This window comes from Ascaphus truei, chromosome 3 (assembly GCF_040206685.1).
Source record: "Ascaphus truei isolate aAscTru1 chromosome 3, aAscTru1.hap1, whole genome shotgun sequence".
In the NCBI taxonomy this organism is placed as follows: Eukaryota; Metazoa; Chordata; class Amphibia; order Anura; family Ascaphidae; genus Ascaphus; species Ascaphus truei.
In genome coordinates this window covers 216,163,851-216,188,007 of record NC_134485.1, presented here as the reverse complement: position 1 = coordinate 216,188,007, position 24,157 = coordinate 216,163,851, and the positions used below count along the sequence as shown (strand labels likewise).

Sequence of the window (24,157 nt, the reverse complement as noted above, 5' to 3'; positions counted from 1 at the left end):
TTATAAAAAGTTGTGAATTTTGTGGGACCGCTTGCTGTCAACAGGATATTTTGAGCTATGAACTCTTAATTGGCATTGGACATCAAAAGTATTATCATGCGCCAAGGAAAAAGGCTTCTGTTTTTCATTAGGTAATAACAGACCCCAGAAATTAGACGGTCTATTGTTGGGTGGGCTATAAATAGCATTTTTTTTTGTTCTGAACGAACCATCTTGGAAATTGCATTACATTTGCAGAAAAATACTGTTGTCACTACAAGTACTTTTTTTGGTAGGCCTACTTCCTGGACAAATTTTTAAGGCTTTTTCCTTATTTTATACTTTTTTTTCTCTCCAGATGAATGGTACAGTATTGTTGTTCACAGTTCTCACCTTCTCCTGAGCAAATTAAGATCTTTCTGCAACAATCTGACATGGAAAGATTGATGAGCTTAGATGTTAGTCTTAAGAGACAGCTAATAATTTACCACCACATCTGTGATCACAATGGAATTCAGACCCACATTTGTGTATATTTTCAAAGAATTACACTTCATCTTGGAAATAAGCCATCAACGGTTAACTCTAAAGTGACGGGGAGTCTTGCAGCACATACAGGTATTGTCCAACTTTAAATGTTAATCAGACTTGCAACCCTAAAGCTTTAAAAGGTAAATGCCCCTTTGTAACGGTGGTAAAAACAAGACTTTGGTGTTTTTACTGATCACATTAGTTATTGCTCTGTCTTCACTAGTTCCAATGCTACATTGCCTCTTATTTGTCGCAATCACTGCTCTCCTCATTGCTTGAGCTGATGGAGCACTTGCATTCACAATACAGGGACACGACAGATCTCTTGACTGCTTTAACAGACTTCAAATGGTCTAAGAATTACACATGGGCGACCATTGATGTGACATCCCTGAATACCATAATTAATCATGAAAACGGTTTATTGGCGGTTCAACACTTTCTGCTTACTTTAGATTTATCAGTTCCACAGTGCACTTTTATTATGGATTCCATCCACTTTCTATTAACTCACAATTTCCTTTTTGATTTACCTACAGACAGTGGGTGCGGCTATCGCGATATCTTTTGCAAGATATATATATATATATATATATATATATATATATATATATATATATATATATATATATATATATTTTTTTTTATATAAATATATTTTATAGATATATTTATATTTTATAGATATATTTATATTTTATAGATATATTTATATTTTATAGATATATTTTTATATATACGAGAAGTTTAGGGCACTCAAACAGGTATATCAAAAATATATAAAGTTTCTTATCTTTGCAGACAGGGTGCTTGCAGAGCAGCAGGGATCACCATCCAGCTGTGAAAATGGACAATATAAAAATAAAAAATACTGTAGCACTCTCTGTAGGGTATAAATAAGGTTTTAATTCAACAAGCAAGCATAAGGGGTCAAATACAGAAAAAAGGAAGCAACATTTTGGACCTCCCGGTCCTTTATCAAGCTCCTAACCCAATATGCAGCACACTGTGAATGAAACATACAATTAATCAATCACAGATGGTGCCAGAACTTGAAACGTCCACACGTGTATGGTGGCTGAAAGAGATCATTCTCACAATAGTTATGTGTGAAGCTGCTAATTCAAGCAAAGTGGTGCAACCTTAACAAGGTGATCAAAAATTATATATAGGTGTAATGGGTGACAGAGGCTGAAGCCCACATACAGGTTACATCTAAGTACTTCTTGACTCTGTAATCTTTGTTGGCACTCCCACTGGACACATCCCCTGTAACAGAAAAGAGGCATACCTAGTACCATTTTACAGTGCAATAACTACTAATGCCTGCCACCAGGTGAGCCCGCAATCAATAGATTGCATCCAAACAATGAACATTATTAAAACCTTGTAGAGCACCTGTACATATCACAACTACAGTTGCTTACTATTAAAAATGGTATAACTCACTGAATAAAACAATATTTAGCATTGCATCATCTGTGTAGAAAGCAAAACATATCCAGAGATCAAAGTTGAAACAGTATGCCATAATTATCCCAGTTGGAACCCAACAGGGAATGTGACTCAGAGTTAAGGTATCCATTTGAGTCCGTACCAGAAAGAGGGATAACCAATATGGGTGACAAGTACCCAGTGACGTCTGTTGCGATCAATGTATATTGTGTCAACAACTAAGCCAAAGCCACGGTACTAAACACTCTTCAACCGGTTACTCACCCATGATCTAGCATAATGTCAGATTAGGTAGTCCTCCCTGGTACATCCAAAGTAGCCCAAAAGACATCGTCTGAGACTTCCGGTAAACCATTGGTAATATGCTGCAGCGAGGTGAGGCAATAGAATAGATATAAAATTATCTCACAGTAAGAGGTAAAGAAGGGAGGCCACGAGGGCAAAGATGGCCTGCAGCCAGACCGAGTCTTAAACCAACAGTGCCAGGATCGAGCCGAAAGGCATCCTAAGACACCTGGCACTCACCCTGGATGCTGTACACTTTACTCCATCTGCTGGATGGATTCAAACCTTATGTATACCCTACAGAGCGTGCTACAGTATTTTTTTTTAATATATTATATATATTTATTATATGTGTTAATATATATATATATATATATTTGTTAATATATATATATATTTGTTTGATACGAACCAATCCAAAGACCAGTAAAGAGACAGCAGACCGCTCGGGGTTAATCCAAAAGTCTATATTCACAACATGAAATACACGTAAGCCAACGTTTCGGTCCCACAGAGAGACCGAAACGTTGGCTTACGTGTATTTCATGTTGTGAATATAGACTTTTTTTGGATTAACCCCGAGCGGTCTGCTGTCTCTTTACTGGTCTTTGGATTGGTTCGTATCATATTTACTCTCTATGGGACTAGCATCTGCTATTACTACATCTTCAATTACAGTGTGCTGACTGAATTTCATGTGTATATATATTTGTTAATATATTTATTAATATATATTATGTATTAATATATATGTATTTGTTTTTATTTATTAATACATATGTATTAATATATATTTATTTACTAATATATCTATCGATCACAGTAGGTTCATTATCAGGGAGACTCATCACTCCATGGTGAGTAGAGTCTGGTATTTGTCCCACCCTGGCAACAAGTGGTAAAAACACTTTCCAGGGTGGGACAAATACAAGACTCTTCTCGCCACGGAGTGATGAGTCTCTCTGATAATGAACCTACTGCGGTAGAAGTCATAAATTCATATATCCAGGGAGCAGACCTATAGAGATTAATGTTTAGAAACTTAGGCTGCGCTTATAGTGCCAGCGACGTCACGTCAAAACAATGCATTGCCTCCGTCGCGTGCGTGTATAGTTTGCGACCAAGCTGGCGCGCTGCACTATCGCTGGAAGTGATCTCAATTAGTTTTTTCCAGCGACCCCAGCCTGACGTCACCGTCGCCATTGCCGGCACTATAAGCGTAGCCTTAGGGGGCACATACTTAACCCCTTAATGTCTAATTGAAGCACTCACAGTAGATCACACTAATACTATTGCAATAAAATAGAGTAATAACCTAACAAGATCATATGAAGCTTCGCTATCTAGACTAATCCATGACCCTATACTCTACTGTGACAGTACTAGCTTAGATAGTCCGACCACTATGTCAGCTGTTTTGTTACTGAGGAACTTTCCTGTATACATAACAATTGTCTTGACACACCCTTAATTAGGTAACATTTAGAGTATTTGTTGTTGGTTACTTTGTCTGTCTTTTTTTTGTACACTTCATTTTAAACTTGAATCTCATTAAATATTATTTTTAACCTAATTAATATATTCCCCTCCGGGTTACCAAGTGCTTACCAAGCTGGGTTCTTTTTCTTTGGTTGAATACTTAGAGCAAATAGCGACCACCCAAAGCCCTTCTAAGAGGCATTCCCAAAGGACAATTTTTAAGGCTTAGGCGGCTATGCTCAAATCAAGAGTCCTTCCTGGAACAGTCAAAAGATCTGACGACTAGGTTTCTATTAAAAGGCTACAATGAAAGAGACCTACTTTATTGACAAGGCATACATGACAAATAGATCAGAGCTATTGAATACACAAAATAGTGAATAAGCAGAAAAAAAATACTGATACCTTAAATTGAAATAGGGGAATATCGGTAAATCCCCCCCCCCCCTTTTCTTTGTAACTCTGCATAGCAAAGGCACAACAGATCAGATCGATCATTTTGAAACACTGGAATATAATCAAATTTGATGCAGACCTGGAACCCTGGTCTGTACAAGGTCCAAGATTTGCTTTTAAAAAGGCAAATATTCTGGCATCATAGCTTTCTCTGAGTTTATTTGACTTTAGACTTGGACATTTTTAGTATACCCAAAGGGTTTTTCGAGTGCGGCCATTGCAGCATTTGCCCAGATGTTGAACTAATCAAAACCGTAAAATGAAAAGAAAGACTACTGACAATTGATAAAGGTTTTCACATTGTTGTAGTAGTAGTAGTAGTAGTAGTAGTCATGTTGTATATTTAACTGTAGTTGTAGTAAAGGGTTACGTGGGGAGAACCATGAGACCACTCAATCTGAGGATCATGGAGAATTTACGATCCATTGCAATTCATGAAATTCAATACTCTGTATCAAGACATTTTGCCAAATGTCCGGTGGGGAGGGGGGGTTGGGGAGAGAGAGTGGGTGACTTATCGGTATCTGCGGTTTGGTATAATGGTATTAAAGTCCAAAAAAACAGAATACATTTATTGTACATTATAATTACTTCACCATAATTCTTAACTGATTTAAAAGGTTCAATCCCACATAATCAGCCTGTTAAATTTCTTTGGAGCGTCTGAATGGGGAAGGGTTGGTAAATCAGTATAATTATCTTCCTTGATACGCATATTATCTACTCTCTAACGCGTTTCGTGTCAAAGGCTGCTTTGTCAGATTTTTGTTCTGCAACGGTCACTGGCATCTTGCATGTGCCAATAAATTATTTTCAACCAGATTCAAATTCTTACCCTTTATGTGCGCAGCTGTGCACCTTCACATTTTGCTTTTTAGCCTAACTTTTTGCTTGTCATGGATTCTGTCGGAAGCACGCTCCTAGATTGAAAAGACACGGAGTAAAACATTTTTTTCGAGTTTATTATTCGGGATACTGAATCAACGTGTTGAGCAGATTGGGATTTCAGAGGCCGATCTCCTCTCCCCCTCCTCCCCCTATGGACATCAACACTTAACCTTTGAGCCAACAACATATACAGCACATTTCGACATAGCAAGTCAGTGAACAGTATACCCTGATTTACAGCTGCATACAATTACTCCATACAGACCACAGGATACTATTGGAAATTGTTATACTTTTTTTTATATTACAACTTTCTATATACATTTGGTGAATACTCTGAAGCACCAGTTTCTGCAAGGACATCACAGACTAGCTTACAGGGACATCTGCCTAGCCCCGTTCCCCACCCTCTCCCTGTGTGTAGGGGTATGTTATTGAGGGTAAGTCAAGCAGGAGGAGTTTAATGTACTATTACCATGCTCTAGTTCCATTAGTCATACACTGACTCATATTCTAGTTTACGTGTACACCTGCTGTCTAGACACGGGTACTGTGTTTTATATTCTTAGGCAACGACTATTTGTATGATTTTGGTATTGATTGAATGTGCACTCTCGGGCTCTATGCCTGGAGTATTCACCAATGCTGTTTTTGGGTACTGGAGACTGGACTCTAGGTACACTGGACAATTTACCCATAATGCATTCACTTAGCCCTGTCCTTTGGTAGCTATAGTTTTCTAATAGCATTTCCTGCTGTATGACCAGATACAGTTGTGCCCTAGGGACACTTGATTTTATGGTACACCTCCCACAGCAGTGGGTTTTGCTTGCCGCTTGTTGGTCAAGCTTGGGTTACCCATACCCTTAGCCATCTGGGCTAGCGTGACTGTCCTATGTAGGCACACATTGGTAGTGCTTGTTATACGTATTTTAGCATTACAGTGCGTTGTCAGTTTAATATATTTGTAGATATTTTCATTGTTTCGTCGTCATCCTTTTAATGTATATCCATTAAATTTGATTTTAATATTCTCATATTCACGCTACTATTTGGACCTCCTTTCATAGCACCATCTTTCTCATGTGTGACAGTTATACACAGGGTAATTGTTTTCACCCTACAAGCATTGACTGCATGCCATAAGTTCCTTGTCCGCTCTGAGTATCTGTGCTCCGTCTGGATGCTTCTGTTTTTGTGTCTAATTAGCTTCCCTAGTGCACCTGATTGTTGGATGACCTCTGGTCATCATAGGTAGAGCGGGTGTCTTTTCGTGTCTCTCTCTATAGGTGATTGTTACATTTTTTTTCCCCCTCATTTGATCTAAGAATATGCTGATTGGAGGGTTTAATAGCTATCCTTAAGTATTCTTTTCTGTCTACCAAATGTTTATAATGATAAAACAAACTATTAGCCACAATTAAAAACATAACTCTTATTTTTCCACTGGAATAAGTTGCTCTCTATTTTCTAATTTGGAAAGTTAAAAACCCATTAGCACATTTTCAATTGGTAAACTGGATCAGGTTTTCAAGGTTTAACATCACAGTATTCATGCTTTTTGTGTGTACATATATACTCTAATTTTCTGCCCTTGTGGATCCACTGCTAGATGAAGGCCTCCCTTACGATCTTCCCAAGTTCTGCAGTTACAAACCTCTCTCCTCCACGTTGCTCCAACACTTTGTTTTCATCTTCTCATCTTACTTTGGCGTCGCCTTGGACTTTTGAAAACCTTTCTCTTTCTATTGATTCACTGAGTGAAATAGGATTAAATGGAAAGGGAGACAATTTCATTTTCACTCAATGGAAATTGAGGCCTACTGATCATGAACAATACTGGTTAGGACAGACTGAGGGAGTTTGAACAATTTTAACTCGGCTCTGGGGACATACAAATTTGTCTCCAGTGGTCTCTCCTCAAGGACCTTGCTCACGCCAGGGTATGCAAATTACTTCTGAGAACTGCAATAATTAATCATGAGCGCTCAATGATTGATTGTGCAATACTCTTTCAGCTAAGCTTAGACAATTATGTGGTGTGCTCATATAAGCAAATTAATTTATAAAGTTCTTGACTGACCTGTAGGATACAATGAAAGAGGCACTTGGCAAAATATATAGAAATATTCATAGAGCGAAGTTATTCTTTAACAGTTGGTAGCCAATTAAACTAGGTCAAATCATCATTAAAGACCACTTGTTTAGGTGTGCTCTTGAAAACACAAGTGGAATTCTGACACACCGCCCATTTTTAAGTCTCTTTTTTTCCCAACACAGGACAGTTTTACAATGAATATACTGTGCTCATTTGCATGTAATTTCTCAGAGTCCCTGGCTGCAGAGGAAATATTGTATGCTAAGCGATCATGGTGAAAAGTAGGGTCACAGACCTGGCTGATCCCAAGTGTTATTTTTATTTGCTGTTTGATGAAGATTATTTTTTTTTTTAAATGGGCCTGACTTTAAATTGCATTGAGATCCCCAAAGAATGTCTTTGTTTTTGAATTCTTGCAAAAACTTTACCAGGTTACTCAATGAAACTTGCTTCCCTATTTCCGACAGGGGAAATGGCAAATTGCACTCTAGGCACCTCCGTAACATGGCCCAAATTGTCTAGTATTAAATATTACTCCGTATATAACCCTTAACCATAAAGCTGGGGCATTACCGTGCTGCAAGTTAAAACTGGATAAACCCAATACAGCTACTTGCTCCACCCTATATGGGCACAAGGATAGTTGGTGGCGAGGGTTGGGTGCACATAAAGCAAATAAAACAAAGGTCCAAGGTATCTCAAAAAAACCTTATTGCAGTGCACTCTCTAAAGCCCCCCACAAATGAGGCAATTAATTAAAAATCTGCATAACATGGAGATTTGTCCATAATCGAGGAAAGGGGAAAATGGGCGGACAGGCCTAAATTCCTCCTCAGAGAGGGGAAGGGAGGAAGAACAGAATCTAGGGGAATATGGTAAAAATATGATTCCCCAAAAAGGTAGGTGCAGTGAAAAAACTTTAATGAACATGAAAGATCCTCAGTGATGGGTGAGTTTAAATGTAATAATCAGGATATTTCCTAGATATCTGAGAACTACCTATAAGGTGTCAGATGACGACAAAAAACAAAATGTAACTGAATATATCCAAATTAAAAAAAAAACCACGTTTAACAAATAGTGATAATAGATAAGTGATGGTAATAAACCTATGGATTAACGTGTTGGTGAAAAGTAAGTGCGTACCTACTCCATAAATATTCCCACCTCAGTCAAAACGGGCTAAAGTAATAACTAACCAGGTATTCAATACCAATGCAGGTGAATGTCAAATCAGAGAGACAATAACTTTAATTAAACATATAGCAATTACCTAACAATCTAAACGGTCGCAATATACAATAAAATATATAATATATATAACTGGAGGAAGATGGTGGGTTCCTGACTAAAATAGTACACGCCTTTTTAAAGAGTCAAAATGGGCAAAATGAATTTAATAATAGTAGGGAAGTCCAATCTTAGCACTATTATAGTTCGTGGCAGCGTTTTGATGCAAGAAAAACCGCCCTTGTAATACATTGCCTAAAAGAACCATATATTATCATAGGCAGTATGTCCTTTTATGATATGTATAGGGCAAAAAATGGGTAACGTAATATAGATGCACCTAAAAATACCAATGAAGAATGGTTAATAATTGTAATTCCATAATTGGGTATACTTCTCACAGATGGTAACTGGCACTCCTAAATTGGAAGCATGGGTATGCCGCTTAATATTTAATGAGTGTAATATAGTAGTAACTTGCTGTAATTCTGAAGGGTGGTTAGCCATCACGAGAAAAGAACGTGGGAGTGTGTGTCCGTGTGTCCGTCCCCAAAGTACTCATATAGATCTCCAGAGCTCTGTGATAAGCAAGTTTCTGCTTGACAAATAACAGCCTTTTTATGCCAATGCTCTTTGGGGAATCCTATATTTTTACCATATTCCCCGGTGTAAAATATACTGTCTTTTTTTTTATTTTCACAACAGCATAAAAAAAACTCTGCATTCCGGTTTTAGCACACAAAAAGGTTTTATTCAGAAATAATAGATAAATGGCGATGGCATCAAATAAGTTGTACTATTTTCAGAGATTGCATAATCATTGTTTTTCTGGTGAAATTTGTTCTGTCCTGCTATCGTGATGTCGTCATTGCTGCCTTTCCCAACTAAAACCTATCAACTTTTATACAGAAAATAAACCATACTCAGTCCTTCCTTCTCCCAACACTGATCAAATATTGTATCACGTGTCCTGCAGCTTAACAGTAATACCAGGCTTGCGTATGTACGTATAAGGAACTACCCTAGTTATCAGATTTGATTGCTTCAGCTTTACCATGTAGTTGTCAATAACTATCTGTAACTCGCTGGCCCTTCCCCAGACATCCCAGCACAGCTGTATGGCCTCCCTGTCTGTCTATGGATTCTGAACTTATCCTGTGTAAAAAGATCTATAGAACATTTCTGTGCTTGTCAGAATAATTATTATATGGCATCTGTTCTCATATTTCGATCCAAACCTAATTACAATATAATAAGTATCAATATTAATGGAAATCTTACACCTGGGATTCAGTTTTACCACCCTTCACCTCCCTCTGAGGAGGAATTTAGGTCTGTCCGCCTCTTTTCCCTTTTCCATTTCTTCGTTTATGGACAAATCTTAATTTTGTGTAGATTTGTAACTGTTTGCCTCATATTTTGTGTGTGTGTCTTTTTTGAGAGTGCACTGCAGCACGGTCAGCACCAGCAGGTCCACAGCCTCAGGCTGCGGTCCTAGTAACCGCCTGTGCGCTCGGCGTGGCGTGCACTGTGCGTGTAAGCACCGCCCCTCAATGGGGCTGAGCCCACTACGCACCGTCACGCAGAAGGTGCAGCCGCGCGTGCTGCAGGGTTTTTCCCAACTCAATAAAATTGAGTTTACTCCTAGCGACGGAGGCGTGGCCACGCCCCCACCGGCGGTTCACTCAATGAGGGCGAACCAGCCGCGTGACGTAATGGCCACGCCCCCGCAAATCCCCGACCACGCCCCCTCCCGTCGCAAGATTCTCCTCAGACCGCAGATCGCGGTTAGCGCTGTGACACGCGCCGCCCTCCCCGCCGGGCGCGCGTGTCACAGACATTACTGGGACCGCAGCCTTAAGTTAAAAAATGCAGCTCAACTTTAAATGTTATTGCATGTTTAAAACCTGTAATTTTAATCAGTTGTAAAATCGTCATGTTATTTAAACATATTGGGCCTGTCGCATTTTATCCCAATATGTTTATTGTATATTACTGTATTGAAATTATTTAGAAAGCAAGTTTTATAATTGTATACCTGTCTAATACGAACTTATCACTAATTATAGAATACTAGTATTGTATTAACTATTGTTAGACCAAATTTTATGGGTTGTATTCTTAATTTTACAGATTCATGGAACAGTCTGTGCTAATTCTAGCACAATGAAAGGATTACCTGCTAGGTGTCATCTGCTAATTCAGTGACGGCTTGTGAAGATCCTGCATATTTCATAGTAAAACAATGCTGTATCAAAGGAAGACAGGATGCTTTTTGTCACAACCAAGAAGATGAATGTGGGAAAATGCTACAGATAAAAAAAATCTTTTGGAACTTCAATAATGGAATAACGTTTCCATTGCTGAAATCTTAGCCGGCAACCGGGTTTTTTGTGTTACTGACCTAACTTTCTGGCATTGCAATGTTAATAGGCACCACCCTAATCTAATGATTCATCTGTGTGCAGCAGTTTGATAGATGCAGGTGCTCACGGACTTTTGGCCAACCATTAAATGGAAAGTTCCCAGCAGCACATTATTTTACTAGTGCTGTCCTGAGATTGTTCATACGTGTTATAGAAAGAAAAAGAATCGGCTTTACGTTTACCTTCATACTCTCATATATAGGCGCAACTTTACATGCAGAAGCTTTTACATTTAATAAAATGTTATCTTTACTGTCAACCTACTACATAGGTTTTATACAGAAGTGCTTTTTATACATTTATTTATGTTTGTGACTTATACTGTACATTACTACCACTGTTTTAGTAAGAAATGTTAATGAGGACAAGTTTTATGAAAGCAACAGCAGCGTAAAAAAAATAAATTCCAGTAATCAAAGTTGTCTACTTTCATTATTTTTTTTTCTCTCTTTAATTTCTTTTATCAGTTGCAGCCAGGAAAAGGGTAGCAGTCAAGTTCTTAAAAAAAATAATAGAACCCTTGATGTTTGAAACAGCAGAAGTAATCTTCAGTGTCTTCAATATAAATAATGCATGCCTCACATTCTTTGCAAAGATTAGGTATCACTTTGCTACTAGTTATTTTATCAGTGGTATGACCACAAGTAGTTTTGTGCTAACTTTTTCCAGATTTGTGGAGTGTGTGTGTGTGTGTGTTCTAATTAAATTGCTTGGAAATCTTTAAATGAGAAACTGGGATGGCCATTTTGTTAGTGCAATGAAAAAAAATTGAAATGTATTTAATTAATGTAGTTCAGGAAAAAATATCCTATTTTATCTCTAGGATCCAAGCGTTTGCACAGTATAAGTACACATATCAAACACATCTGTGTGTCGAATAGCAAACCGCAGGGGATCTATCTTTGTCATCTCTATGACCTGATTGTGCATCACAAAGGAGGGACCAACGTCTTGTTATGACTAGGAATTCACATTTTTGTAGCAAAGGATGGGGTATTTTCTTTGTGATGAAGCCCATGGAAACCTCCAATCTGCAGAATGTGTTTGATCTCCGTGTTTGCCAAATAAGCTGGATGGCAGATCTCTTAATAGGTGTTAACAGAAAAGAAGTGTTGCCTTTCAATTTAAAGCCACAATTCCTGTTTAATATATAACATACATGTGTTGATACAACAAATACACAGCTATATAAGAACATGATGTATTTGTTTGGGATTCTGTTGTGGTATCTGTAGAATACTTTTTTTCATTTATTACTATTTATTGTTTTTGCATTCGGATCCTAAAATGCTTCTGCACTTTTATATAATTGCACTATATTTGGGGGTAGGTTTTCAGATTGTTTTATGGGGGTGCTCTTTTTTTCTGTTTTCTTTAGATATACAAATATGAGCTAAATCTTCTACATCTATTCAGAGCATGAACATTGGACACTTTCTATGAAAACTTGAAGAAAACAAAATAGCTATAGCGATTTCAGATTTGCATTATTTTTATTTTACTGTCTACCCGGATAAGAAGTTCCGCCTCAATATTTGTTTGCTCTCTTTCCCTCAAAGCCAAACGCCACTATTTTAAACTCTGGGGTCCTCCTAAGATCTGGCGAAATAACAGGTTTAAATCCTGCTAAGGGAAAACAGATTGTCTGACAAATCTTGTGCAATAAGTAGCTGCAACATCGGTTGTGAATTCCTATTGGATGGTGAAATAACGGGATTAAAAATAATTTAAGTCAAATAAGCGATTATTTGGCTAATAAGGCCTCACTGTTAATGCTGCTGTATGTGCGTACACCACATCTTACATGTATGAGTAACTACATAAGACTGAAAGCTATGTTTATTATACTTTTCCTGACACCCCAAAACCACACCCCAAGAACAGTCCCAGCCAATCAGGCCACTGTTTGTTATGCAATGCCAGCAATATTTCTTGCAGTCATCAGACAAACTCCTGTAGCTGTCGCTGTTGACCATGAAATTAACCAGTTCACCTGTTCCATTTACAGATTAATACAGATCCATAGGGGTGTCTCTTGCATAATCACTGAACCATAAACTTATCTTAGACACATTGAATCTGCTGGACGTCTCCTGCTTAATTTGAAGAATCCTGTAGCACAACTTCTCCTTTTCTTGCCAGAGATTCATCAGAAATTCAGTAACACTACAAGTAGCAGTATATATTTAATTATTTTCCAATTATAATGTAGATATCTAGGTAATGTCTTTAAAGAAATATAGTAAATAATGCTTCCACTGCAGCTATGGATTCTGGGAAATCACACGCAAAGCAGCACACAGATATATGCCATTCCTTTCAGATTGCCATTTAAAGCCCCTTTTTAAAAACCAGAATGTAATACAAGTATGTATCTCGGGAACCGGGAGGGTCCCCGGAGCTGAAAATAGTGGTTAGTAGGCAAGATTTATTTATGAGACCAGCACTATGATTTCATCAATTAATTTCATTTTAGCTCCTTACTTATTTAGGTTTGGACCTTTTTAACAAGCCAGTACGTATTGCATATTCCATAGTTTTTGTTAAGCTGCTTGCAGTTATGTTTAGAAGAACTTACCATTTAGGCCTTAAAGCTTTTGTAACCAATCTTAAACCTTAAACATGGTAAGAGTAGTTGTGGGTGATGGCTTACTCTTATGACTTGAATATATGTTGCTAAATGGAATTCTGCCTGTATACGCTTCTGCAATAAAATATTATTATTTTTTTTGTACTGAATCTAGATCTGATTACATTTAATTGTCCTGTGACACTGGCATTTGATACATAACACATCCTCAAGCTAAAACAATTTTCAAAATCATTCCAAAACTACGTTGGTGAAATGGTTTTCGATCAGTGACTACAAACCCTTTGTGTTCTAACCGTTACTGGACTCTGCTCTAAAACAGCTTTACTGCATTTTTTTTCCTTAGAGATATCATGGCAAACTAATCAACTCTGTCTTAGTGATACTAGTTGCAGAAGAACGATCTCAGGAGCTGCCCAGACAAATGCACCACCTGCAACAGAGGCCTGTCATCTGCTGCATGCTTTGATCATTTATTAGATTGTCCGCACACAACATTCACAGTTGGCCACTTTAAAGTGGTTTATCGGTGCAAACCATTTTAGCTCTCTGTTCCATAACCCCTTCTATCATTTATGGACCAAACTCCATGCTATCTAACCCCCCTAACAACATCCACACCCCTAAACCGCAATAGATCCAAGCTGTGCAGCTGGACCATACTCCTTCCTGATGTATAGTCCATCCCACAATGCAGCCACTTTATAATCTGGAGGGAATAAGGGGCAATGTTGAAACAAAAAGGTAAACTGTCAAGAGCAGGACAATCGTTACCTTCTGTACCTATTTGCACTTTGCAGTCTGTCTGCTTAGTGCCAAAAAAAAAAAATGTAAATATTTGTAATAGTGACATTTGTAAACTAAATCTAACCATGTTTGGCCATAGACTACTTTTCCTTTTTTCCCCCCTTTTTTTTCCTTCCACCCTTCTGATGATGCAGCTAGAGTCTTGCAGTTGGATTGAAGTATTGGCCCCTAATCTGAATTTGACAGCCTGATCTATGGCTTCTAAATGGCACAGTGACAGGGTTAAACCTGATTTTTGAAATGCATGTGATTTTAAAGTGCATGTCTTTTGTAAATCCCAAGTGTTAAAAGGTTTGGCAAAAAATACATTTCCTGTTCATGTAAATGATCTTCGATGCCTGTTTACATCAATTTGCATGTGCTCGAAAAAGATCCAGACATTCAGACATACACCAAGCTTTGTACAGAAGAATTTAGCAAACATGTTGAAACCTACAGATTACAAAATAAATATTTGAGTGCTATATCGTATATACAAGTAAATACATTTTTGTTTAAAGCAAAAGCACCATTGTTTGATCAGTGGTCAGTGTTTTGATTACAGGGAAAGCACGAGCAATGAAATTACTTTTACAGTAGCCACATCCTGTAGACTTTTCTCATTTTTATGTATGAGCCATGATAATTGCCTAATTTACATTCAAAATACATACGCACAGAAATTGAACACTTGTGGGGGGTTGGAGGGGGGGGGTGGAATCTGTATAATGCAAAGTGGCTATTCGTGCTATTTTTGTCCATAAATTCCTCATCATTTCAGTTGGGATTTTTAGCCGCTTCAGACAGTATAGAATAAGGCCATACCATTTTAAAAGACTTTACAGCACTTTCTAGCCCCATGTGCAGAGCATTGTCCTCATTACCCTTTTTCTAAATGTTGGTGCCTGCTCCTCCATATTTGTTTGTAACTGTTTATGTAATTGTAGCCCCCTTTCCCTGTAACTAAGGGAGCTACACGTTCTGTTCTTTACCTGTGGCTCACAGAAGGCTTAAACCTCCGCCTCTGGGAGCCTGGGGTGAGCTTGTCTATCAGGATACAGCACCTCCATCTGGGAGGGATACTAGCGCCGTAGGATAACCCCTCAAAGGAGCCAATACAGTCAGTAAATAAGGATACACACACGGGTATAACTAACTTATATTTACTGACACACCCATAACTAGATAGCACTATACACAGTACCCCAACACAATACGCACAATACAACGACCCACACAATGTTCACACCCAAGTAGATCCTCCAAAGTACTGAGGTGCCCTGGGCACCTAACCACCTGGTGTCCACAGTCAGACCCACCCAAACAGTGTGTGGAGTTGCGCTACCCCTTGTGTATGTCCTTTGGTAAACGTGGGTACCTTCATGGTCTTAGGCCAGACCAGGCCAGCTTGAAATGGTGGATCCGCAGAACCACTCTGTGATCCCACAACGCGGGTCCGTCTGCTCCTCTCCTTCCCGGAGGCGTTCGCTTCTTGAGGGAGCTCCAGCTGGAGGGTGTCTCTTAGTGGGCCTGTGGTCTGGTTCCAGACCGCAGGCTACAGATCACCTCTTGGCCGTCCGGTCACTGGTGCAGCGCTCTGACACTCTATCACTTTAGTGCGCCTTCCCTATACACGCTTTCTCTACTGTGAGTCGGGGACTACTGGGGCCTGCAGGGGAAGTCTGGCCTAGTCCCCAGGGCTACTGGCACCTGGGATACTACCTCTTCCCTTGGCTTCCTGCTCCCGACTGCTGCTTCCTTCTCCAAACACACTCTTTCCCTCAGCGTGGATCCGTGCGCCCTATTGGTTGTATTTCCTCACATAGGGTGCCTGCCTTGGATTATGCTGGGACCTGTAGTCCCGTGCGGAGCCGCCTGTAATGGCCGCCACACTGCTGCCCTACTCCGCATGCGCATTACTCCGATCGCACATGCTCGATATCCCAAAATGGGGGTCCCCGCTTGCCAGGTATGCCGCGGAGCTCCGGCGACCCGATCGTCACGCAGACCTCCCCCATCTGGCACGGTGGTGAGCTGGGCTACATAATTATCAGATCTCGCTACCATGCTGTGGAATATGATGGTGCTTTTCAAATATTACATTTGCATGGGGTTACTTCCGTGCCAAGTCCTAATTATTAGTGCTTCAAATTATGATCTTTTTTAGGAATGTGTAATAAGAGCAGAAATGGTCCTTTAAACATTAATTTGAATGATTTCAGCAGTGTTTATTTTAACCAGCATTATAATTATAGTTCCAGGTGCTGTCCATATGCAGATACAATTGTAGTTCTTATAATCCTCATTCTTGTTTGGACTTGAACAGTGTTTTGATTCTTATTTTTACTTATTTGCTTATTGTGACGGGAGGTGGTAACCAGGCTATACAATAAAGATCTAGCCCGTTTTGTTTACCCCTTCTCCGTGTATAAGGGTCCAAGAGAGTTAGCTCTTGGGCCCAGTAACATTGTACCATTCCAATGTACTGTCAGTAATGAAAATATTTTTTGTGTTTTTCCCTTTCCGGGCATGCCAGCTAGCAGGGATCGCTAGGGTATGAGTTTCAAGGGGGGTTTTGCGGATGAACCGTTGACAGAATGTGCCTATGAGGTTTGGGTCCGGAGTTGTCGATTCCCCTATAAATGTACCCGGTAATCATGCCTGATTCTCGGATACAGCTAGGCACATTGTCCCAACTAGTGCCAAGGTGATCCACAACCAATATAGGGTTTGTGTGTGCCCCAGCTGAGTCACATGGGAAAAGTGTGGGGAATAGGACAGAAATGAAAACAACAATATTAGGTCCCCTGTCCCTCAAGGAGGGTTGCCAGATGGCTTGTCCAACAATACTGGACCCAATGGTAAATGATGCGACCCCCCCCCCCCATATACATATAAAAAATGCCCCCACCACCCCAGTACATATACAAAATGCCCCCACCTCCCCAATCAAATTCAGACTTATCTTGGGGATGGTGTTGGGTTCGGGCACGGAGGCTGCATGGTGTGCCAGTGGCTGCAGAAGGGCGTGGGTGGGGTGGGCGCCGTTGGCTGCAGAGAGAGGGGGTGGTGGATGTGGGGAGGTGCGGCGGCTGGTCAGAGCAGTTGCCGCATGCTCGGTGCTCCTGCTACAGGCTTCTCTTTCCCTGTCTGTCCCACACCAAGGGGTCTGAGGCGGACACACACCGGGCCTTCCTCTCATGCCAGCGCGCACCCGAAGCCCAGCTGACTTCCAGCGCTTACGTCAGAGGACCCGGTGCTCGTCAGCATCACAGCACCTCGGTGTGGGACAGATGGAGAGGGAAGCCTACAGCGGGGGAGAGCCGGGCATGGCGGCAACTGCTCTGACCGCCCGCTTGTCCCCCCGCAGTCACCCTGCGTTCGAAGAGTGGTAATACCGGACACATACATGTCCGGTATTAACTTTCATGTTATACCGGACAATGGGGCAAAATACCGGGCTGTCCTGTTCAAAACCGGACACCTGGCAACCCTACCCCCAAGACTCAGACATTAAAACATACTTTTCTGTAATGTAATGTGCTTGTTACATTCAGAACCGATGCTGTCGGAGCTAACCCATAGGACCCCGTAAGTCTGCAGGACATCGGAGTTCAAAGCAGCCAGAGGTGTGAACAGCATTTGGTCAGCGGGGAAAGCGGCGATCAATGGCAGTCCTCCGGGATGCCACTTGTTCTGCCAGACCTTTTGGAGCCTTCCCAGCGGGTGGCATTGAGATAGCCAGGGAGACGAGGTGACAGGCTTGCGCATGTCTCTTGGCTATTTCGGATTTCACATTGTTGGTGCTTTCTTCTCGCTTATCCTCTGTACGCAAAAAGTTAACACAGAGTATAATGCAGCAATTTCATGTAGTTTGTCAACTCTTTGATATGTGCACTGTCTTTTATTGTTGATCCATAGTCTTGTTTTTCTTCCCAAACATAAGTCGCTGCTTTGTCTTCTTTAGGCTGAGTCCGTGGTGACTCAGCCCATGCGGAGGTGCGCTGAGGCTGAGGGAAAGCGAGTGCTTTCCCTGGCCTTGGTTAGCGCGTCGTCCGGGGCGAACCGCTCACGTGACCGGCCCTGCGCTCCCTTGAGCGCTTGAATTAAAAAAAATTCTAAGACTTAGCGTAAGCGAGCCCCTGCTAAAGCCGCTCTCATTGCGGCTGCAGGGGCTCACTGCCGAGCAGCAGCGCGCCTCAGCACTTATGCGCTGACCATGCCCGAGGCCTTAGGCTTTTGTTATCTTCAATAGTCTTCTTCACCCTATCAAATATTAAAAGTTCTTACATCTTCAGTTTTTTGTTTGCGGATTTTGGCGCACAGCTCTGCATATTCAAATTAGTATGTCTTGGGTTTGCTTAACTTCGGAGTCTCATCAGATATTTTCTTATGCTGCTGTTTGTTGGCGATTCCTTTATTTCTGTGCTTTCAACTACAATCTTCATAAGTTCTTCATAATCGTTTTTAATGTGCCCCCCATGCATATTGAGCAAGCGTGTTTCTTGTTGGTTAGGACAGTACATTTCATTCTTGGGTCCAATTTCTATTTGAATTTTTCTTGAATTATTTCATGATGTAGAAATGTTCACATTCTGTGAATTCTGTCCCCACTTTCATTACTGTTACCATGACCATGACCATACTTACCAACTGATGCTTCGTCTTTGTGATGGGCACCAATCTTTGCATTGACATCTCCCATAACGATCTTGGGGTGACGATTTCCTTTACCTTGGTTGATTTCATGGTAGAAGTCTTCCTCCTTGTCTGCATGACTTGTTGTTGAAACATACACTTGCATTATTTGAAACCTGTATCTTTATCATCTAAATCAGGGGAGTGCACTCTTTTCCCCCTGCGCCCCCTTGCTGACTGTCCTCTCCGCGCTGCCCCCCATTACCTTGGTTCTCGGCGTCATGACGGCACGTTGCCATAGCAACGCGATGTCACATGACTCCCCCAGGCGACGCATCTCCAGAAGCCGGCTGAATCAAGGCAAGTGAGGTTTGCACAGGCCTTCGCCGCTTCCCCGGCATTTAATGTAAGTGCATTCGGGTAGCGTGCGGGGCCTCTGTAAACCCCGCGCCCCCTGCAGATAATCTCGCGTGCCCCCCAGTTTGCACACCCCTGATCTAAATGACAATTCTGTCTGCTCTTTCTGATGACCTTTTATGCTCCACTATGTTTCTTCATCTCTTGTTAACGATGAAGCCTACTTCACTGATTCTTCCATTTATATGTATCTCTGTAATAGAATAGGTGTAAGCTTTTGAGCTCAATGAGGCCTTCGTCTTTTCTAACTTCACTAAGGCCAACAATATCCTATTTAATTAATCTTTTCACGTTTGTCATGCAGTGCTGCTTCACTGGAGAGTCCTGCAGTTGTTGTAGTTAAAACATACAGGACACCTACAAGCTCATATTGAACCCCCAAAATAACCACAACATATATAAGCATATAAGTGTCACAGAGGAGTGCTACTGAGCATGGCAATATATATATATTTAAAACCAGAGACAGAACATGAAACACAGACAGAGCTCAGTGCACATCCAGTGAAACTTATACACGGTACAGTGCCTAAATATATATGTATAAATATCTATTAAATAAAATGGTCTTTTAGTTTAACATTTTGGCCAAAGTGTTGTAGCCCCTGAGCCACTACACGGCAGACCACATCTCAAGGGTCCCTAACACTAATATAAATTCTTAATAACCATTTGCATTACCAGGAAGAATGATTTATAATAAATCTGTCAAAATTAGTTGCATAGTTCTAAGTCTGATTGAAGTTTTTATTAACCCGTACATTTCCAGGAAAAGCACTCTGTATTAGATTTGTCACAATCATACTGCAAGCAAGCAAGTTCCCCTTGTTGTAGGTAGCCAGGTTTAGGTTTCAAAGACGGCTTTTGTTTAACCTCTGGGGATTCTTGGCACCTTCTGCCTTCATGCTGCCTTCCAGAACGTTGTCACACCCTGGGACATTGCAGCCTCTGGAAATTGATGACCATTGCTTTTTGGTGTCTTCCATATTTGGGGGTTGAGGCCTTACTTGCCAGGCCGGCTATTTGCTTTTTGGCAAGTAACTTTCCCACTTTTAAACCTATCAGCACACGTGTACCACTATGTCTTTCTGAACACCTATTCCCACATTCCCGTGCGTGTGTGTGTTCCAATATCATTGCAACTATGTTTCTTGGGGAATGTTGTAGCAGTATTTAGAAAATTTTATTTGCAACTAAACTACACTGAAATATTGGAAAATCTGTAGAATAAAAGTCTAATTGTTCAAATTATATTTAGGTTTTGGACTACATACAATCAACGCAATATATGGAGAAACTATTGTTATACCTTGCGGCATTCAAGAAATTATTGATAATCTTCTATTTGGAAAATGGAAATACGTAAGTATGACTGTTCAATTAGATACCTGAAAATGTTAATGCTAGACTATAACAGTTTATTGACCATTATGGGTTTCTTAGGTTATTATAACCAGTAAAAAATTAGTTTTTTACAGGAAATCTAAAATGAAAAATTATTTCTAAAGGCCTGCAGAATATTGTTCATCAATCAGACTTTCCATTCAAATTACAAAGAACTCATCAGAATAAATCCATTGTCTTCTGTTAATCTTCTGAGATAAGGTTCTTTGAAGTCTATAGTAATATCAATCTCTAAAACCCCAAATCGGTGAGATTTGGGGAATTTAAACCAAAGTGCTTTAGTTCTGTACCAACAATGAGACTCCGTTGAAGTTTCTAGGACTGCTAAAGCTAAAATCAGAAAGCCTGTGATAGCCGTAGATTCGGACCTGTCGACTTGCTAAAAGCGACTCTATAGCCATTTTAAGTTGGACTTAATGGTAATTTTATGGAGCAAACATATATACAGGCATACCCCGGTTTAAGGACACTCACTTTAAGTACACTCGCGAGTAAGTACATCTAGCTCAATAGGCAAACGGCAGCTCACGCATGCGCCAGTCAGCACGTCCTGAACAGCAATACCGGCTCCCTACCTGTAACGAAGGTGTGCGCAAGCGGGGAGACTATAGAGTCTGTTACAAATGCCTTATTTACATAAGTTCTGCACGTATATGACGATTGCAGTACAGTACATGCATAGATAAGTGGGAAAAAGGTAGTGCTTCACTTTAAGTACATTTTCGCTTTACATACATGCTCCGGTCCCATTGCGTATGTTAATGTAGGGTATGCCTGTATAAGTGCTCAAAAATTAGTGAGCAGGGATAAAACCAGAGGTGATATCACACACCCTATTTGTATGTTGAAGGGGTCTTGGCACACTACACATTTATATTTGTATATAAAAAGGCATTTTTAGTTGGCCTCCCTGAGACCCTGATGAGTGTGGATGCGTGAACATTGATGGGGGCTGCTGTGAACTGCTGTTAAGCAATTTCCATTGAATGTCTTTAGTTTTAAGTACATCTCCTTACTTCATTGGTGTGAATGCAGGAGAGTTTCCAATTGGTACTTGACACAAAGTAAGTTATGAGTAAAAAAAAAAGTGACAAAAACCCTACACCCTCCAGCATCAAGCAAATAAAAATACCACTTATGAGCACATACCCATGTGTACCATTTCCACAAACCTGCCTGTCCCCATTATCTATTGACGTACAGTGCTTCCACTGCAGCCAGGGATTCTGGGTAATGACATGCAAATTAGATAATGGGGGAAAGTCAGGTTTGTAGACATGTCTCAAGACATGTGAAAGTGCTCATAAATGGTACAGTATTTTTATTTGCTGTATGCAATTAGTACCTAGAATTTGAGACTTTTTTGGGGTGTACATACGCTATTTCCCATTATTCCAACTACTTTATTTTACTACTTAACAAGTTTGTATAAAATGGCCAGTATACAAGAATATTACAATGTTTGTTTGCTAATGCTTTGTCACATACTAACCAATTTGGTGCCCAAGAACCTTGTGGTATTACAACTAAAATATAATTAATGTATTTTAGGAACAACCAGGTGGAACTCCTGAGTTTGTAGCTTCTCGGTCTGCAGTGAAAGACACTTTTAAATATGATGATGTACCAGAATACAATGGCCGGTTGAATCTGTCAGAGAACTATACATTGTCCATCTCAAATGCAAGAATCAGTGATGAGAAGAGATTTGTATGCATGCTCATAACGGCAGACAATGTTTTTGAAAAGCAAACCACAATCAAAGTGTTCAGTAAGTACGCACAATTTCTGGTTCTTTATAAAAGGGACAGTCTCTGGGTAACTAAATTAGAGAATAACATTTTTGTTTCAAATATGTGCTTGCTATTCAGCAACAAAAGAATGACTTGTGTTAATCATTGGGTGTAATTTTGACATTGCTTTGCATTAGAGCTGGGGTTTTTTTAAACTGGGGTTCCGAGGAACCCTTAGGTTTCCTGGACATCGCTAAAATGTTCCCTGCAAGTTTCAGATCAATCATTTAAAAATTGTACCAGATACAGATCAATTTACAATGAGTCTGATCTCCGATTTGCTATTAGAGAGGATTCGGTTTCCTCTGAATTTCACCATGTAATTATAGTGTTCCTTAACCCAAAAAAGTTTAAACACTATTAGATGGCTATTGTTTTAAAAGTTCCATTCAGTAATTTCAAAATGTTTGTGTGCAATAGAGCAAATGCATGTTTCCATCACGCAGACAAGGGAAATCTTGCACAATGTGTGATTACAAGGCACATATCTAGGTACTATTGACCTTTTGTTGACACACATAAAACGTACCTATAGTGAACTTACAATCCGTTACTTGTTTGTGTTCCTGAGGTAGAACATGGATTTTGTTGTGATATTATTGATGATACATATAAGCTTTAAAAACTACTTTCTGGCGCCAAAATGACTGGTGCAATTTTAACAACGATGGGGAAGTAAAGTACCATATTTCATGGGTCTGTTCTAGGAGATGGGTAGTTATATTGTAACGTTAGATTGTAAACCTAACCAGATGACGTTTGGAAGGGTTTGACGTCCTTCCTACTCCTAATTGTGTGATGAAGCAAATTTTAACAAGTGTCGCCCCCTTCTCCATGCTGTAATCATGCTTTCAATAAGTTGCAGGGTCCACAAACGATTGAAGTATTTAAGTAAATGTATATTGCATCACTTTGATTTGATGTGTTTTTCCTCATTATAGAACAACCTTCCAAACCGGAGATTGTAAACCAAGCAAAATTCATGGAAACAGGCAAGCTGAACCAGGTGAGCGTGGTTTCTAACAAACCTTGTTTGTAGGATGCATATGACCTGTGAAGTTAAGCCCAGTCAAAGGGGTGCTTATGCTCTTACTTGATGCTTTGCAGCAAGAAATCAGGGACTTTTTGTCTGACACAGTTGTGTATCACTATTAACGGCTGAAATTTCCCACCTTCAAAGTGTCTAAAACCGGACGCTATGATACACCCATGGTTTTTTTTGCATTGCAGCTTGGAGAGTGTGTTGCAAAGGACAGCTATCCAGATGGCAACATCACATGGTATAGAAATAGCAAAGTGCTTGTGCCAGTTGACGGAGGTATGTTCATTACATCAAATGACCATGTTTTGGCTTAATTTTTTTTAATTTTATTTTTTATGTGGTTGGCAGTTGCTTATAGACATACAATGTAAAGCACACATATTCTAAAATGCAAAATAATTTGTCATTAATGCAAGTTGTGCTGTATTGCTACTGTCTTTGCCTTTTCCAATGTGTTGCAGCCCTTCATCAAAGGATTTAGGAATTAAACAAAAAAACAAACAAACATGGATTTTAAGACCATCACATTTCAAAAGTGCAGTTTAAGGCCAAATAAAATAAGTTTAACAAGTCAAAAGTTTGAAAAAAATGATTTGATAGCGTGTATTAATTAGTAACTGCTTTGTGTGCCCCTCTTCCCTCCGCAATCGGCGGCATCAT

At 39.9% G+C, this 24,157-nt stretch overlaps 1 protein-coding gene across 1 annotated transcript in view; it reads left to right on the top strand.

The window, feature by feature from the left end:
• The window catches only part of ALCAM (activated leukocyte cell adhesion molecule), a 92,191-nt gene that overhangs the window by 32,685 nt on the left and 35,349 nt on the right, over positions 1–24,157 (top strand). The window contains exons 2-5 of the mRNA XM_075590097.1: positions 20,517–20,620; positions 22,214–22,433; positions 23,397–23,461; positions 23,686–23,773. Coding sequence (XP_075446212.1) covers positions 20,517–20,620; positions 22,214–22,433; positions 23,397–23,461; positions 23,686–23,773 — 477 coding nt within the window. The remainder of the gene's footprint in view (positions 1–20,516; positions 20,621–22,213; positions 22,434–23,396; positions 23,462–23,685; positions 23,774–24,157) is intronic.